At 41.5% G+C, this 16,854-nt stretch overlaps 1 protein-coding gene across 2 annotated transcripts in view; it reads left to right on the top strand.

Annotated features, from left to right (window-relative positions):
• atm (ATM serine/threonine kinase) overlaps window positions 1-16,350 on the top strand; it is a 37,253-nt gene extending 20,903 nt beyond the window's left edge. For both annotated transcript variants that reach the window (XM_079354370.1, XM_079354369.1), the window contains exons 24-63: window positions 753-923; window positions 1,110-1,285; window positions 1,403-1,646; window positions 2,051-2,166; window positions 2,290-2,416; window positions 3,071-3,270; window positions 3,361-3,535; window positions 3,790-3,948; window positions 4,093-4,225; window positions 4,325-4,420; window positions 4,499-4,670; window positions 4,752-4,893; window positions 4,981-5,157; window positions 5,370-5,547; window positions 5,689-5,794; window positions 5,922-6,080; window positions 6,189-6,297; window positions 6,671-6,759; window positions 6,876-6,978; window positions 7,128-7,276; window positions 7,390-7,494; window positions 7,590-7,709; window positions 7,833-8,067; window positions 8,173-8,343; window positions 8,557-8,676; window positions 10,086-10,306; window positions 10,435-10,642; window positions 10,761-10,880; window positions 10,996-11,136; window positions 11,256-11,394; window positions 11,628-11,710; window positions 12,182-12,322; window positions 13,007-13,123; window positions 13,310-13,459; window positions 13,553-13,718; window positions 14,171-14,257; window positions 14,658-14,772; window positions 15,086-15,149; window positions 15,246-15,388; window positions 15,473-16,350. In XM_079354370.1, the coding sequence (XP_079210496.1) occupies window positions 753-923; window positions 1,110-1,285; window positions 1,403-1,646; window positions 2,051-2,166; window positions 2,290-2,416; window positions 3,071-3,270; window positions 3,361-3,535; window positions 3,790-3,948; window positions 4,093-4,225; window positions 4,325-4,420; window positions 4,499-4,670; window positions 4,752-4,893; window positions 4,981-5,157; window positions 5,370-5,547; window positions 5,689-5,794; window positions 5,922-6,080; window positions 6,189-6,297; window positions 6,671-6,759; window positions 6,876-6,978; window positions 7,128-7,276; window positions 7,390-7,494; window positions 7,590-7,709; window positions 7,833-8,067; window positions 8,173-8,343; window positions 8,557-8,676; window positions 10,086-10,306; window positions 10,435-10,642; window positions 10,761-10,880; window positions 10,996-11,136; window positions 11,256-11,394; window positions 11,628-11,710; window positions 12,182-12,322; window positions 13,007-13,123; window positions 13,310-13,459; window positions 13,553-13,718; window positions 14,171-14,257; window positions 14,658-14,772; window positions 15,086-15,149; window positions 15,246-15,388; window positions 15,473-15,653 (5,808 nt within the window). In that variant the 3' untranslated portion in view covers window positions 15,654-16,350. The remainder of the gene's footprint in view (window positions 1-752; window positions 924-1,109; window positions 1,286-1,402; window positions 1,647-2,050; window positions 2,167-2,289; window positions 2,417-3,070; window positions 3,271-3,360; window positions 3,536-3,789; window positions 3,949-4,092; window positions 4,226-4,324; window positions 4,421-4,498; window positions 4,671-4,751; window positions 4,894-4,980; window positions 5,158-5,369; window positions 5,548-5,688; window positions 5,795-5,921; window positions 6,081-6,188; window positions 6,298-6,670; window positions 6,760-6,875; window positions 6,979-7,127; window positions 7,277-7,389; window positions 7,495-7,589; window positions 7,710-7,832; window positions 8,068-8,172; window positions 8,344-8,556; window positions 8,677-10,085; window positions 10,307-10,434; window positions 10,643-10,760; window positions 10,881-10,995; window positions 11,137-11,255; window positions 11,395-11,627; window positions 11,711-12,181; window positions 12,323-13,006; window positions 13,124-13,309; window positions 13,460-13,552; window positions 13,719-14,170; window positions 14,258-14,657; window positions 14,773-15,085; window positions 15,150-15,245; window positions 15,389-15,472) is intronic.
• The last annotated feature ends 504 nt before the right edge of the window (window positions 16,351-16,854 follow it).

The raw sequence follows: 16,854 nt of genomic DNA on the forward strand, positions 1-16,854 counted from the left end.
GAACAAGTTTTCTTTTTTTTGTTGCTTTTTAATAGTTTCTTTATAAAGACAGAATTAAAACACGAAAGAAGAACCACCCAAACAAAACAATAACAGGAAAACAAACAAGCTGGTTACATAAGTCTGTGGCTGATCAATTTCTGATATATTTATGGTACAGGAATATAATATCATTAATGAATTAAAGGCAACAATGTATAACTTCATTTGTCTACATGCACACACATCTAAATTAAAAGTTTTTCATACGTACATCTGTAAATATACATACTAAAAGGAAACTTACTAACGCACTTAAATTCATATTGTGGGGTGTCAGTAATTATGTACATCTCTCTTTTAAGATATTAACCTGATTCCTAATTCTCATAGTAATTTTTATCATTCCATACATTTCATTTACAAGCTCCTTTCATTTTGAATTGATAAAATTATTTGTTTAATAATTGCTGCTCTTGTAGCTAGAAACAAGTGAGATCCCTTCTGGTAATTTCCCTAATAGTGAAACTTGTGTGTTTTTATTTAAAGGTAAACTGAAAAAGTGAAACTTGAAAGTTCTCTGTTAGAGTTTTCCCAAAATCCACTTATACATTTACAGGACCAAAATATTTGAATGTGGTTTGCTATTTTTGCTCGCCACATTGTCTCTAATATCTTGGTGTGACATTAACGTTATGCTTGCAGAACCAGTTTTCTGTTTTTCCTCTGCCTCCGTTTGGATTTCTGAATGCTTTTTTTGTGATCACCCACAGAGAACCAGCTCTTCGGAAAACCAGCAGGACGACGCGTTTAACCGCAAAGCCACCCTGCTGAAGAGTCTGTCTGTTGTACTGCATTGTAGCCCAGTTTGTGAAAAGCAGGCTCTGTTTGCCCTCTTCCAGTCCTACAAGGAGAACAATGTAGAGGAACAGTTCATCAAAAAGGTAACACTTTAACAGCCCTGTGTATGTTTGTAAACACTAAACACTATTTATTCTTGAATCCAATGATGCAATTCAAAAAGCTTTTATTTGTCCCTGGGGGGGCAATTCAAGGACTTTGTTATTATTAATTATGAATTAACTAATGGAAGAGCTTATTAAGATGAACCATTCCTGCACTCACCACAGATGTTGAGCAGTGTATCCAGATTGCTGGGCTACAGGAGTGTGAAAACGTTTGTCAGCTCTCACTTATACTTCTTGGTGGCTGAGTGGCTGGCGCAGAGACAAGCCGATGACCGCTACACTCTTGGATCGTTTCCCTACCCTCTCCTTGACCACGACACAGTCAAAGATTTCTACAAGTGAGTAAATTACTCATCCTTTTTTCCTTTCATTTCATGTTCATGATTTCATATAAGCAAATCATCAAGGTTAATTGTTAACATCTGGCATCCCTGTTACGCTGGTTCCCCTTAAAGCTCTTCCTACCAGGTTTTGATCCCCCACCTGGTCATCCTGGATGACTTTGAGCAAGTGAAGTCTATCGGCAGGTATCTTGGGAAGGACTGGAAAGAGTTGTTGGCTAACTGTTTCCCCAAGATCATGGTGAATATCCTGCCATACTTTGCCCTGTCTGGCCAGGATCCTCATGTTGCACAGCAGAGAGAGAAGGCGCATAGAGTGTACGATCTGCTTAAAGATGCCAACTGTCTGGGAAAGCAGGTAAACATCCGCCTCATCTTCATGTTCTCTGAGAACTGAGTCAGATACTTTTATTTGATCATATAATGAACTATTCAAAAAAAAAAAAAAAAAAATATATATATATATATATATATATATATATATATTGACCTTCTAAAACAAAGAATTGAGACGGAAGGAGAAAACAGAGTTCAGTATAAGGAAAGTGCTTTTGTGAGGGTGTCGTAATGTTATGCATCAGGACTTTTTTTTAAGGCTTTTATGCAACATATTTGAATGATATCAAACTTTGACTTTGGGCTTTTTTGATGCAAAAATATGTAAAGGGTAAAAACAGGTTGCAAGCCTGCAGTCTGTCTGCAAGTATTTCAATGTTACCTTTTCTTAGTAGTCTGAAATGTTTTTTTCCCATGTTTACACAGCAAATTGACAACCTGATCCACAGTAACCTGGCTGACATAGTAGTGGAGCTGCTGATGACTCTTTATGAAGAAAGTGGGGCTGAAGCAGACAGAGGCGACCTGAAACGCTTTACAGGGTAAATAAAGTTATGTAGATAAGTCCTAAAATTTGCACTTAGTCACATGATGCACTCATATGTAGTCTATATATCTATACATTCTGAGTCTGCTAATTGAATGATTTTTTTATTCTCCTTCAGGGAACTGGACCTTGCACCAAACCCACCATACTTCAGCTCCTATGTCATTAAATCAACTCTAGACTATCTAAGCATGTGTCACAGTGCAAACCACAAGTCTTTGGTAGCCATTTTGTCAAAGAGTCCGGTAAGAAGTTGTAGTTATTGCCTCTCGTAAACAATCGTTCAAGTAACTGATTAAATGGGTTTACCTGTCTTAAGCCTCCTGAACATTTAATAGAGACGATCATTGTTGGATGGGAAGAGAGGGCAGAGGGTCTCCTGAGGCAAGACATGACTTAAAAGTAATGCAACAGATGAGTCCATGATATGACGCTATCATGAGAATATTTGCCTTATATCAGGTCTATGTATAGTTCAACAGAATCACAATATCAACTAAAAAGTGATGAAGAACATACTTGCGTACAAAATGCATAATGCAGCCGTTTAGTTTGTACAGAGATCACAACAGTCTAATGCATTTTAGTCTATGGCCGTGCATTGATTGCAGGGAATAAAAGCCCCCACTGCTCGAGGTGAGTTCTATCATGCTGCGTTCTCACATCAGCTCATTTAGACTTCATGTATAAGAAAATACTTCAGGGCTAGCAAGAGAAACTCTGGATAAAGTAAAAAAAAATAAGAAAAATGGATGTTTGTGGTCACACATACAGCTCAGTGATCCAGGAGTTTATGAGTTATGTGCAAGTGTGAACAAAGCTAGTGTGTGTCCCTGCTTTTGTTTCCCTTATCTTCCAAAAATATTGCTGTGATTGAGGCCCCCTTTACTGTACTGTAGATTTCCATCCAGAGGATTCTTCTGGCAGTGTGTGAAAAAGCTGCAGAGACGACCAACAGCTATGAACTCCATCGCATCCTCCTCATGTATCACCTGTTTGTCAACCTGTTGCTCCGTGAGGTGAAGGACGGCCTGGGAGGAGCATGGGCCTTTGTCCTCAGAGACGTCATCTATACGCTCATTCACCATATGAACAGCAGGTTGGTGCACATGTACTTAACAAACAAACTGGACACTGTGATCACATCTAAAGTGGAATCATTTTGTGTCTGTGTCGGTCCCATTCCCAGACCAGTGCAGTGTGATGAGGTTTCTATCAGAAGCCTCTCTCTGTGCGTTGATCTGTTGACGTCCGTGTGTGGGGCAGCGCTGCAGTTCTGTGATGACGCTCTAGACTGCCACCTACAGGTCATCATTGGCACTCTGACAGCTCAGGTGACTCGCTGGCCAGCCATCTCACAGCAGGTAAGTAACAGTGACCCAATTCTAGAAATGTGGGTGTCAATTGAGTGATTTAAAGAAAAAGATCATTAATCAAGAAAGACAGCATCATGCAAAACAGGTAATAGTGGATAAAAGCCCCCAGGGTTTCTACATATCTGGCTCTCCAAGCTCATAATACACTTACTTTAGCTCTTGTTTAATTACCACTTCAGATAGATATTTCTATGCTTTTCAGCATTTGTGCGCTCTGCATTTTATGTTTCTCCCTTTTCCAGGTGCTCAATCTGTTGCGATTTCTTGTGATAGAAAATAAGCAGAAGTTAAAAGGGGCCATCAGCAGATTGGAGCCTCTTCCTGACCTGCCTGATTTCCAAGAGTTGCGGTCTGTTCAGCAGCAGCTCAAATACAACAATGGGACCTTTACACTCCGACAGGTGACACTCTGTTGATAATCCATGTTATAGGATACCATTTGGATATGTTCTGTTGTAGATTTTATTTCCTGGTGAATCGGCCTGGGTTTGGTTGGTGTCATGTTTTGGCATCAATTAAAAATGATTATCATTTTTCTACAACAGGAGATATCCCATTTTCTGTCTGTGACGTCCTGTGACTGCCTACCTCTGACCAGGTTAGAGGGTCTGAAAGAGCTGACCAGGCTGCTGCGTGACAACAAGGGACAGATTGGGGAGTTGCTAAAGGAGTCCCACGGTGAGATAGAAAAATGCACAAAGTTGTGGTTTGTTATATGCCTGAAGAGAATTGTTCTAAATGTTCTTGTACTGTTGTCTCTCACTGTCTTCCTTGTAGCTGATCCTACTAACTTTGTGTTGGTGAAGCTAGTCCTCAATCTGCTGCAGTTCTGTAAACTGGCAGCAAACCACCCTGGAGGAGCTGAAATTCTCGGTATGAAATCAAAAAACTTCTCTGCAATTTCTTGACTTTTTCATTGTTTTAAATTCTACTAACACAACTCTTCTACAGAGGCAGCAGGCAGCTGTCTGGGAGAACTGGGTCCTGTGGATTTCTCCACCATTGCCCTGCTTCATGGAAGAGACGCCCTCTATGAAAGAGCAGTGTCTCTATTTACCGATACAGAGTCACAGTGTCTGTACATCATCCTCAACTGCGTGAACGATGCGCTCACCCAACAGCGGTACAGCTGCTTCTTCAGTAAAACATAGTGGAGAACCAAGCTTGTGTTGACTCTTTCTGTGTGTTTCTTTCTTTTCCTCAGTATCGAGGTGAGGCAGGCAGCTGCTCAGTGTGTGAAGAATATCCTCGCCACTCAGTCTGGAGTGGACTTCTGGGAGCAACACAAAGACAGCAGAGACACCATGCTCGCTTACCTCAATCCTTTTAGAAAGGCCAAAACAAAGGTGGTTCAGGGATGTCTTTTACAGTACAGTAAAATGTTCTCGTCTGCTGTGTCCATTCAGATTATACCAACTGTTTTTGCTGAATAGGTGGCAGTTGTGTCAGCTGAGGAGAGAACGGATGCTAAGGCGAAACTGGAGAGCCAGGAGTTTTGGATTCTCCAGGAAGGTGGACACAAGGCCTGGCTGAAGACTCTGTGCACAGCCTTGCTCGACAGTGGAGGAGTCAGGAAGGAGGCTCTGCTGCTGTCTCGACCTCTGTGTCTGGTGAGCAAATTAAACGTAACTCAAGGAACCTTCATTGCATGCCTGCACGGTCTCATCAGTGTTTCTCTGTTAACCATCAGCTTAAATTATAAGAATCTTGGCCTCTGTTTAATTTGCTTTTAGAAAATTGAATGTCAAATACTCTTCATCACCAGTTAAAAGTACAAGTTAAAATCCATCATTTAATGTAGATTAACGACGTCTGTTTTCAGGTAAGGGTGGACTGCTGTCAGAAGCTGCTGCCCCTCATCATTCACTCCATCCTTCTTGAGGACTCTGACGGCTCATGGAGGGAGTTGCTGTCCTCCCACATTCAGGAGTTCTTCAGCTTTTATTCCAGAACTGCTCAGGCCTCAAGTCGGTCTGCCACACCCATTGACTCTGACTCTGGTAAGCCTGACAGTGTATGCTACATAATAGTTATTATTATCATTAATCACTGTGTCTTGTGTTCGCAGTTATTCGCCCTCATGTTGACAGCTAATGGAAGAAATCTATGTGATCTATCTATGCATTTGCAATCATTTACAGAACCTGACACTACAAGCCAGAATTTAAACGACAAGACCTCTCTGCGCACCATGCTTGCTGTTATTGACTATCTGAGACACCAGCAGAGACCACTTGAAGCTAAAAGGTTTGCCATGTTTTGTCATTCAAAAAGGATTTAGCTTAAAGGGATTGTTGACTGATGTGTGTTCTTTTTTTTTTAACTGACATGCTTTGTCTGGAGTGTCTGTAAAACAAACACTGGCTTCTTCCAGCGCATCCTGTGGCACCGTTTGTGACTCAAATTTCTGGTTGGAACTGAACTACCTGGAGGTTGCCAAAGCTGCTCAGTCCTGCTCAGCTCATTTCACCGCTCTGCTGTACACTGAGATCTATGTTGATAAGATCAAAGCTAATATGGAGGAAAGTCACAGGTATGGAAGAAAACACAATAGGAACACAGTTTGATGATATTAACCAAATGACGGTACAAATATAGCATCTACATTTTTTTTAAATGCATGTATTTACAAACTATTTAGATCCAAGTCTAGAGCAACACGCAAAATCAATTTTGATGAGAATAGCCAGACGTTCACCATCTCCAGCCTGACTGAGAAGAGTATGGAGGACTCCAACATCAGTCTGCAGGTATGTTTTTAATGACACGCGGTCTTGCCCATAAAAACATCTAAATTGAGTGCTGCATGAACAAGCTAAAATCTATGAATAAGTGAACCCCTCCCCTCCCTAACAAGTCCACCATAATTCAAACTCAAATCGAAACAACCCATTGCCTTTTTATCAGAGGAGCCAGGATGTTGCCTTCCAGGTTGACCTACTTAAAAGCAAACATGCAACTAGCTTCACAACTTGAAGAGTTTGCTTAATTATTTTGCCGATGTTTTTCAGAACAGTATTTTGCAGAAAATGTTACAGTTCAGCTGTTAAAGGACCACAAGAGACAAAAATGAACTTGTTTTGGTTTGGGATTTAAAGTAGCTTGTTCATGTTTCTCTTGTAGGAGCTTCTGATTGGGGCGTATCGCAGCATTGGCGAGCCTGATAGCCTATATGGCTGTGGTGGGGAAACAATGACTAGTCCATTGACAAGGTAAGTCATCAATAAGTAAATGTTTTAAACCCACACAATTTTTTTTAAATATTATGGCTCTACTTTTGTCAATCATATCAGACATACAAAACTTGTGCTTTCACATTTATTCATAGGATCCGTACATATGAGCATGAGGCTATGTGGGGAAAGGCCCTGGCTTCCTATGACCTTCACTCTACTCTGCCAGACGTCGTGCGACAAGTGGGAATTGTAGAGGTAAAATAATGAAGCTGCATCACCCATTGATAAATTACACCTTCATAATAAGTGACCCAGAAGGTGACGTCACTGTATTGACTGTTCTGTTTACTTGATGAGCTGCGGCAGCTTTTTCACTGATGTCTTCTCTCTGATCACACCCACAGGGCCTGCAGAACTTTGGTCTCAGCAGCATTCTCGCCACCTATATGAGGGGTCTAGAGAGTGAAGGGGTTGAGTGGGGGGCTGAGCTGAGAGAGCTTCGCTTTCAGGCTGCCTGGAGGAACATGCAGTGGGATTGTGAACTGACAGAAAGGTGGGGCCAAGCAGAGAGCCCATCGCCTGCTACAGCTGAGTCATATAACACAACTGAGACGTCTCATCCAAGGAATCGCTCACTTAATACACTTTTTTTTTTTTGTTTCTTAGGAGTGACAAGTCAAAACCAGGCTTCCATGAATCCGTGTTCTGTTCCTTGCAAGCGTTAAGAGACAATGAGTTCTCCATATTTGATGAAACTATGAAACTGGCCAGGTATGGAGGCCATTTAGGGGCTCAAGTTTGTGCTAAATTTGAACTCTCCACTGGCAACATAAATCACCCATCTCTGTTCTTGCGGGTTTCCACAGGCGTGCAGAGGTGGACGAACTGTGCAGAGGAAGTCTGGAGGCCGTCTCTTCTCTGTACCCAGCTCTCAGGAACCTGCAGAGCATCAGGGAGCTGGAGAGTGTTAAGCAACTCTTTTCTAGGTGATAAAAGCAGTCATACGCGAGAAACAACAAGCGTAGTAACTTTTTAGAAATGACAGTCTTCTTTCCCTGATAAAAATGTCTACTGTAATGAATGTTTGTTTGATGCACTCTTTAAACCAGGCCCTTCTCAGATGTGACTCTGAGGGAAGTTTGCCGCCAGTGGAGACAGCACTTCCAACTGCTTGTCGACAGTGACTTTGCTCTGGTTGAGCCCATTCTTGCTGCCCGCTCTGTTGCCCAGCACGCCCTGATGTGCAGGGTGGAAAACCCCGACAGCACACAGTACCTCATCTCTGTGCTCACTGACCACCTCATGGAACTCTGCCGGCTTGCTCGCAAGGCTGGGAATACACAGGTAGAACTTGAACTGGAGTGTGTGGTCAGATTTAAAGATAATGTTTCATTCGTTAAGTTGTCACTATGTTAATAAGCTTCTCACGGTGTTGTGGTTACTGTCCAGCTGGCAGAGCGTGCAGTCTTCCAGATGAAGCAGCAAGGTACCAGAGAGTCGCGCTTGTCATTGCCTGTGTCATCGTGGCAGCTGGAGGAAGCCCAGGTGTTCTGGGCAAAGGGCGAGCAGGGACTTGCCCTCGGCCTGCTGAGACAGATGATTCACAACTTGGAGGGGAAGGTGATGCAAAAACACATTGACTTTTACCATATAACTCTGAAAGTAATTTTCTATTAAAAACCTAACTGTTGTTATGAAACATTGGTACATGTTACAATACTACACTCTAAACATAGCCATCTTTATCATTAGATATTTTGTTAACTTCAATTAAATCTGAAATTTCAGGAAGTTTCATTGAACTAGCGTTTCAGTTTTATATTTCTTTCCCAGGTGGATATGAATCCTGCTCTGGTCCCGGTCTACACAGAGTGCCTCAGGCTGTGTGGGAACTGGCTGGCTGAGACCTGCCTGGAAAGCCCGGGAGTTATTCTGGAGAAGTACCTTGAGAGGGTGGGGGAAGTAAAATATAATAGATAGATAGAAAGATAGATAGATGGATGGATACTTTATTGATCCAGAGGGAAAAGTCAAGAATAATATGGACAGATATCAAGCCTATCTCTTGCTCTGAGAGTATTGATAAGTTTCTCCTTTTGTATAAATCAGCTGGAGTGCAGAAGTGTATTTTTTGAAGCAGCTTTGGGTCACAGTCGGAAACAAAAACTAGACACTGTATCTGTCAAAATAGTAAAATGATGACCCATCAGCCGGAGAGAGTCTGATTGCATTCACTTATATGCACGCTTAACAACAATGACATGCTTAGTTTAGTTTATTAGTTTAGTTGTCAGGGAGCATGTACAAAAGTAACATTAATTTCATGGAGAAAAGATGCTTCGTACTAGATTATAGCAGTTTGCGAATTTCCATCTGCAGTCCCCGGGCAGGTCAACACAAGAAATGATAAATGGACGTAAGCATATGTAGTGTTTTTACACCACGTCACTCCTACACGTTCAGACACTGAAGACAATCTGAAGTAACTAATCCCATTCATACACATTCATTGCAGCCGGAGCAATTCAGGGTTATGTGTCTTGCTTAGGACACATCAGACATGTTGCTGCAGGAGCTGGGGATTGAACCCCCAACCTGATTGTGAGATGGTGACTCTTATCAACTGATCCACAGCCATCCAAAGCCCATTTCTTTGGATGACATTAAATAACTTGCATGCTAGCTGTACTTCATTGACCCTACTGTTTGTTACAGTGTTAAACCTGTTTACATTGACATCCAACATTCGGAAAGACGTTATTGTGTTGTAGTGATGTTTTTTGAACTGTTGTAGTGCATGTAGCAACCAGAAGGTCAGGGCTTGGATGGTCCCAGAACCTGCAGCCACCATTGACTATAGAATATGTCCAGTGTGACCTTTGGCAGCATATGAATGGAATTAGCTACTTGTGGTGGTCACTGAACACAACATAGAAAAAGTACAGAGTCTGCACACCAGTAGCTGCTCCAATTTTATTGACTTAAATGGGATATCTTTCACGTCTTAACGTATCGAGCCCTCTCCCAACATCCGACATGTTGTTAAAGTCCATTCAATTCAACTTCATTGGAGCAGAGTCTGGTGTGCAGATTCTTTTTGTATGTTTTTGATGTTGCACCCTGTACTTGAACTTTCCTGGATGTGCATGCCTTTTTTACATAAGCACTACATCGCAACCTCTGCCGTGTTTTGAGTAGTCCAGAAAAGTGCTTTATACTCTCAAGTCCATTTACCATATTTACAGTGTAGCAGAGGTAGTTCTATCACTGCTTTATACTTTTAGAATTATTTTTGACTCTGTCCCATGAACTGATTGAGCTTTTCAATAAGGTCAAATGATTATTCTGTGCTGTTCTATCAGGCAGTGGAAGTGATTGAGGAGGAGTCTGGAGTTCAGTACCCGAGGCTGGAAGCTCAGCGCACTGAGGCCTTCCTGTCTCTGGCACGCTTTTCTGACGCTCAGTACCAGAGCATCAACAAATACATGACCTCCTCGGAGTTTGAGAACAAGCAGGCACTGCTGGAAAAGGCCAAAGAAGAAGTCGACCTAATCAGGGAGCGTAAAGTGACAATAAAAAACAGGTGTGTGCTGGGTTAGTTTTTACTTTTCCATAAAATGTAGATTATGGAATAACTGTCTTGTAAAAAGTGTGCTTGAATATATAAAAAGCAATCCAGAGACTTGAAGATAACTCAATTGCACTTTACAGGTACACAATAAGGGTGCAGAAAGAGCTACAGCTGGATGAGGAGGCCTTGTCCAACCTGCAGGCGGATAAGCAGCGTTTCCTGTGTAAGGCGGTAGAGAACTACATCCGATGTCTGGAGCAAGGTGAGGAGCACGACACCTGGGTGTTCCGCCTGGCCTCCCTCTGGCTTGAGAACGCTGATGTTGCAGCTGTAAATGCAATGATGAAGGTTAGTTATAACCTATAGTTAGTCTTTTCTCCTTTTTTTGGAGTTTGGAATGAAATTCAATAATAAAGATATAAGCTCAATGTTTTAATGTTCACATCATCATGTTTTTGTCTTCTAGAAAGGGCAAATCCCTTCCTATAAGTTTTTGCCTCTCATGTATCAGCTGGCAGCTCGCATGGGGACCAAGATGGCAAATGGCAACACTGAGGATACAGGCTTCCATGATGTCCTCAGTAAGGTAACAGAAAACGTTCTTGATTCTGGTTAAGCACGTTCAAATTTGTCCAAACAAGTTCGTAAATTGGCAGATCAATAGATTTTGTCACTGACTCAGTTGGTTTCTTTCATCCCAGCTAATCTGCAGAGCATCTCTGGATCACCCTCACCACACACTCTTCATCATCCTCGCCTTGGTAAACGCCAACAAAGACGAGGACTTTTGCAGGTCCCGGCTGCCTAAGAGCGCTCCACGACAGCTCTCACCATTTGACCTGGTTAGACTTTCCGGAGATATTTCTACATTATCCTTCAAGCGATGACTTCAGTGCTCTTGAAGCACCTCTGTGTCTGCAGCTCTTTTCATGTTACTATTTTTTTTTTTTTTTTTGTGCAGGAGCGTACAGATGTGGCCCGGAAGATCATTCATGCAATCAAGAAAGAGAGAGGCGAGATGATCAGAGGGATTGAACGTCTGTGCGATGCCTACATCATTCTGGCTTACATGGATGCAAGCAAGCACAAGAACGAGAAGAGTGAGTACAATCAAGCCAGCCATGTATACAAACATTAACAGACAGCAGTCAGTGCAGCTTCTAGGATTTAAGCATCTCTTGTCTTGAACTTCTTACTCACCACGTCAGTATTTATTTATCTGAATGATGCTTCGTTACTTTGTCTGAAATCATTATAGTCTCTGACGACATGCACATGGACAATAAGCACATTTTAAAAAGGTTATTAAATCTTTCTGTGTATATCATTGTAGGGGCAATTCCCATTCCTGCGGACCAACCCATCATGCAAATCAAAGACCTAGATGAAGTTGTCATCCCGACAATGGAGATCAAGGTAAAAAAACTAATGAACTCCCTGACTTTGGTCATTCTGAAAGATGAAGTAAATGGATTTCAGCTTGTGTAGCGTTTTTCTAGTCCGACTACTAATAGCACATGGACACAGTGACTGCAGAGGCTGCTATGTAAAGTGTTCATCAGTACTGCAGGAGCCCCGACCTTCTAAGTTAAGAAACAACAACAACAAACCCTACCACTGTGCGGCAGCATCTCCACGAGATGTGATGAAGATTCTACATCAGCTGAAAGGAAATTGATTATTTTGGCCTCGATTGACCACTTTGATTTGATTCATATAACAGTTGAATTTCACATCAATATGATCTGTGGATTTAGTCTAAGTCAGTCATTTGGAAAAAAAGCCCTCAGCTTTTGTGTTAGTGTTGCTTAAGACTTGTTGGCTATTTTGAATGATTGCGTTCTTGTCCCGCACTAAATGTTTTGATCGTTTTTGTTGCGTTAATAGGTGGATCCTTCTGGTTGCTATGACAACCTGGTGACTGTCAGATCTTTTGTGCCCCATTATCACCTGGCTGGAGGAGTCAACCTGCCCAAGATCCTGGACTGTTTGGGCTCAGACGGCAAGAGCAGGAGACAGCTGGTGAAGGTGGGTGTAAATGTTTGTCTGCCTTTGATTCCCGGTGTGAGTGAGGTTGACTTTATTTTACAAACGTGTGCATTTCACCCATGTGTGTTTTTCCACTCGAACAATAGCCCTCACTTTGATGAGGAAGCTAATGAAGTCCGACCAACCCTGAATTCTTTTTCATTTCAGTTTGACTGTTGTTAATAATTCATCTTGATTCATTTTGTTTTTGTAGATTACAAACAAACATACTTTTACATCTTTGAAATGGGGACATTCTTTATTGTGTGCATGAGTAAGTGCGTGCTTGTGGGACACTTGTAAGACACTTCAAGACTAATAATTAACCCTATTTAAAGCTCAAGAGGCTCATGGTAAAATAACAGCTTGTCTGATCTTTTACTTCAGTAAATAATATTCTTTGGTGGTTTTCTGCGGTATGTGGACTTATATTTGACCTAAATTTTGTTGGCAATGCCGTCGGTCAAAACTAGTCAACAATTGAAAACCAGAACTTACAATATAGGGTAAACTCTTTTATTGTACTTTACATTTTCTATGGCACTAGATTTTTTTTACAAGCCCTGTTACAGTTCATTTGTAGAAAAAAAAAACAAATAAAAAAAAAGCTTCTCAATAGTCCTGGGTGCTATAGTTTACTATACTTTTGTCTGTTGGTGATCTCTGCACTCTCCCTGTGCTCAGGGTCAGGACGACCTTCGACAGGACGCAGTCATGCAGCAGGTTTTCAGTATGTGTTCCATGCTGCTGCAGCGCAACACAGACACTCGCAAGAGGAAGCTCAACATCAGACGATACAAGGTAAGACTAATTCTTTATTCATGCGTCTGTTGTTTCACCTGTGCCCTTTAATTTCAGGCTTTTCTCTTCAATGATACAAGAAGGATATATCAGGACTTGGTTGTGCTTGTTTGACCAAAGTGGTTGACATGAAAATTCACAACAATTAAAATAAAGGTTTTCTCCCTCAAATCAAACTCCTCCCAGGTGGTGCCGTTCTCACAGCGTAGCGGCTTGTTAGAATGGTGTTCAGGCACCATGCCTATTGGGGAGTTTCTGGTGGACGTTAATAAAGGAGCCCATAAACGCTTCAGACCACGGGACTTGCCCAACCTCACCTGCCGCAAGAAAATGATGGTACGGGCTTTTGTTTCTTTCAAGATTTGTGCAAATGCAAAGGCAACTTCACAGAAACTAAAAATCCTGTTTATCTCTCTTCTGTCTTCACAGGAAGCTCAGAGACTACCGTTTGATGAAAAGCTTCAGGCCTACAGCGATGTGTGTAAGAACTTCAGGCCAGTCTTCAGGTATTTCTGTATGGAACGCTTCCTGGACCCTGCTGTGTGGATGGAGAAGCGTCTGGCTTACACTCGTAGTGTGGCCACCTCCTCTATAGGTACAGACAGTTATGTGTTTATCTAAGTATGCCATCTGATATCATAAAGGATTGAAATTTGTTGACAACCTCCCAAAGCAGAGGTACATTTTATCTGTTGCAGTTCTATGCCCCTCCCCTTTTGCCTTGTAGTGGAGCGGGATTAAGAGCAAAAAATTAAAAAACAAACTTAAAGTTTAGTAAAAAAAAAAAACCTCAGGATATTTCCAGGAAGGAACCGTGTATTGTATATAAATACAAACAGCCACATTTTTCACTTGGACTTTACCTCCTTCAAGACCCCTAGTATTTTTTTCCGCTGCGTGTCCGAGTCTGCTGATGTGAGAAAGCAACAGGATGAGCCTTGAGACATTGAATTGAATCGTTTCTATAAGTTATTTATGTTGGATACAATGACACATTTGGAGAGTATAAAATGAACATGACCTGAAACCTCTCTGTTTTCCCTGTAGTTGGTTACATCGTGGGACTAGGAGACAGACACATCCAGAATATTCTGATTGATGAGCAGACTGCTGAGCTGGTGCACATTGATTTAGGTACAACTATTCATTCACTACTCATTAAATTGATAACATGGAAAGTATATATTCCTGGCTTCATGTAAGACAAGATTGTTCAAACAATTACCTGGAGAACTGAGCTTATTGTTAGATTGATATAGGGACACAGTGGCTTTGGAACTCTGGGGTCAACCTATTCTAAATCTAGAAAAGATTGTTAAAAGTGAATCTTTTGATGAGACAATAATGATTCCTTAAAACCATTTTAAGACGAGGAAAGTTGGAGGCTTAACTAGGAAGCGTAATACCTGTTGTTGTTGTTGTTGTTGTTGTTGTTGTTGTTGTTGAAGTGCAGTTCAAAGCTCTAAATCCTGAGATCAAGACCGGAAGAATAACCAACACGTCCCTCTGTTTCCTTTGCATGCTTTTGGTTCAGGTGTGGCGTTTGAGCAGGGGAAGATCCTCCCAACCCCAGAGACCGTCCCCTTCAGATTGTCCAGAGACATTGTGGACGGAATGGGTATCACAGGAGTGGAGGGAGTTTTCAGAAGGTGTGGAAAAGAAATGTTTAAGCTCATAACCTTAATCAAGCTACAAACTAAGTTCCCTCAAAGCACATATTTAATTACTTGCATTGTCCAGAAGTTTTTCCAAATCACGTGTGTTAAGATTGATACTTTACCCTCCAGTCAGCCATCATAAATAATATTCATGACAACAGTTTAAAAAATAACCTGTAGGAGGAGTTTTAAAAACACTTGGCATTGAAATGATTAACATAGTCTTAGATTTTTCTTGCAGTGTGTTTTTTAGTCAATATTCGATGTATTATTGTCTGAACTTAACCTTGCTCTCTCTACCCAGATGTTGTGAGAAGACTATGGAGGTGATGAGGAGCTCTCAGGAAGCCCTGGTGACTATTGTAGAGGTAAAAGTGACAGTCCCTCCCTCAGTTTCATACATCTGCTCTTAAATCTCTGAAACTGCTATACCTCACTGCCTTTGTAACAATGTGATGTGATAGGTGCTGCTGTATGACCCTTTATTCGACTGGACCATGAACCCATTAAAAGCATTCCACCTGCAGCATGACGAACAGCAGGAGCTCAATGCAACACTCAGCTCTACTCTGGGTGGAGAGGACATCCACAATCAACGCAAATCCAGGTGTGTAAGAGTGAGTCTGTGTGCGTCACTGTTTCTGTCTCTCCCAGAGCTATGCCTAATCCCCTCGCACTCTACCTTCAACAGTGACAGTCAGAGCTTCAACAAAGTGGCAGAGCGGGTGCTGCTGAGGTTGCAGGAGAAGCTGAAGGGGGTGGAGGAGGGCACGGTGCTCAGCGTCGGGGGGCAGGTCAACCTTCTTATCCAACAAGCCATGGACCCCAAAAACCTCAGCAGACTCTTTCCTGGCTGGCAGGCCTGGGTGTAAACCTGAAAGAATGTACTCTTTAGGCAACAAGTAGACAGTCCACTTTTTATTTGCCTTCTACATAATATCAGCTGAAGTCTTTGCCTGCGCTTCTTATGAAGTCAAACTGTTTTAAAAGTTGAACAGACTACAGATGTCACCCTGCTGCTTTGCACTTTAACAGAAAAGGAAGTTACCTTGTCAAAAGCATGCATTGATTTTCGCATAACAACTGACGTAACCAATTTGGTTGTTTAAACAATCTGTGAATTTTATACTTTCTGTATATTTTGGAAGGACCATTAACTGTGTTGCTGAAATGAAGTAGTTGGATGTATGGAAAAAGACAGTTTCCTATTGGCAACCAATTGAATGTAAACGTTTTCATATCGGTTTGATCAGATGATATTGTGCATAAATACACAAAACTCTTCACCAATGACATCTGCCTTTGAAATGTATCATATAATATTCCCTACAAATAAACAGCAGCTGAAGTGCTCCTTCGGGTGAGCTTCAGCTGTCGGTTAGTTCAGTGATTGTATCTCTGAAAATGATGCCGTGACGTTAAGGTTGTACAGGTACAGGTTTTAGTGCTTCAACATGACTTTATTTTTTATCTGTATTAGTTTCCTGTTCTGCAACTGTTCCTTTCTTACATGATTGCTCTATTTCTTTATTGTTAATACAAAAGACATAATAAAATGCATTTAAGTCATGTTTAGTTTGAATTATCTTTAATTTGGAGAGTAAGTAACTTGATGATTAAGTGTATTTTATAAATGAATTTGTGCTCATAGCTTTTGTGTTGGCTTGTGTTCATTTCATTAGCGTAGTACCTTTCCATTACGTAGTCAGAGGGACAGTACTCTGTCACTCGCCTGACAGCCAGCAGGTAACACTTGTGAGGTGTTTATACTAGATAACTTTCCTTTTTGTACTTGTGTGCTCAGGAGCGAAACTTCCAACCAATGAGGCATGAGGAGTGGCCACTCTTGAGCCCGTACAAACTCATTCATTTCATCATACGGTGTGAGGATACAGAGAACAGAGCTGTGAAATGTGAAAGAAAACGCTGCATGTTTGAATTTTATCTTTCCAGAGACGACGAGCAGAGTCTCTCCTTATCTACATCAATTTTGGATCTGTGAGTGGACGTTCATAAAAAATCATCATATAAGATAGATGTCCGATTTTTGAGATCATTGTTGATTATCTCAAG

The sequence above is a fragment of the Symphodus melops genome, assembly GCF_947650265.1.
Source record: "Symphodus melops genome assembly, chromosome: 10".
NCBI classification, from domain to species: domain Eukaryota; kingdom Metazoa; phylum Chordata; class Actinopteri; order Labriformes; family Labridae; genus Symphodus; species Symphodus melops.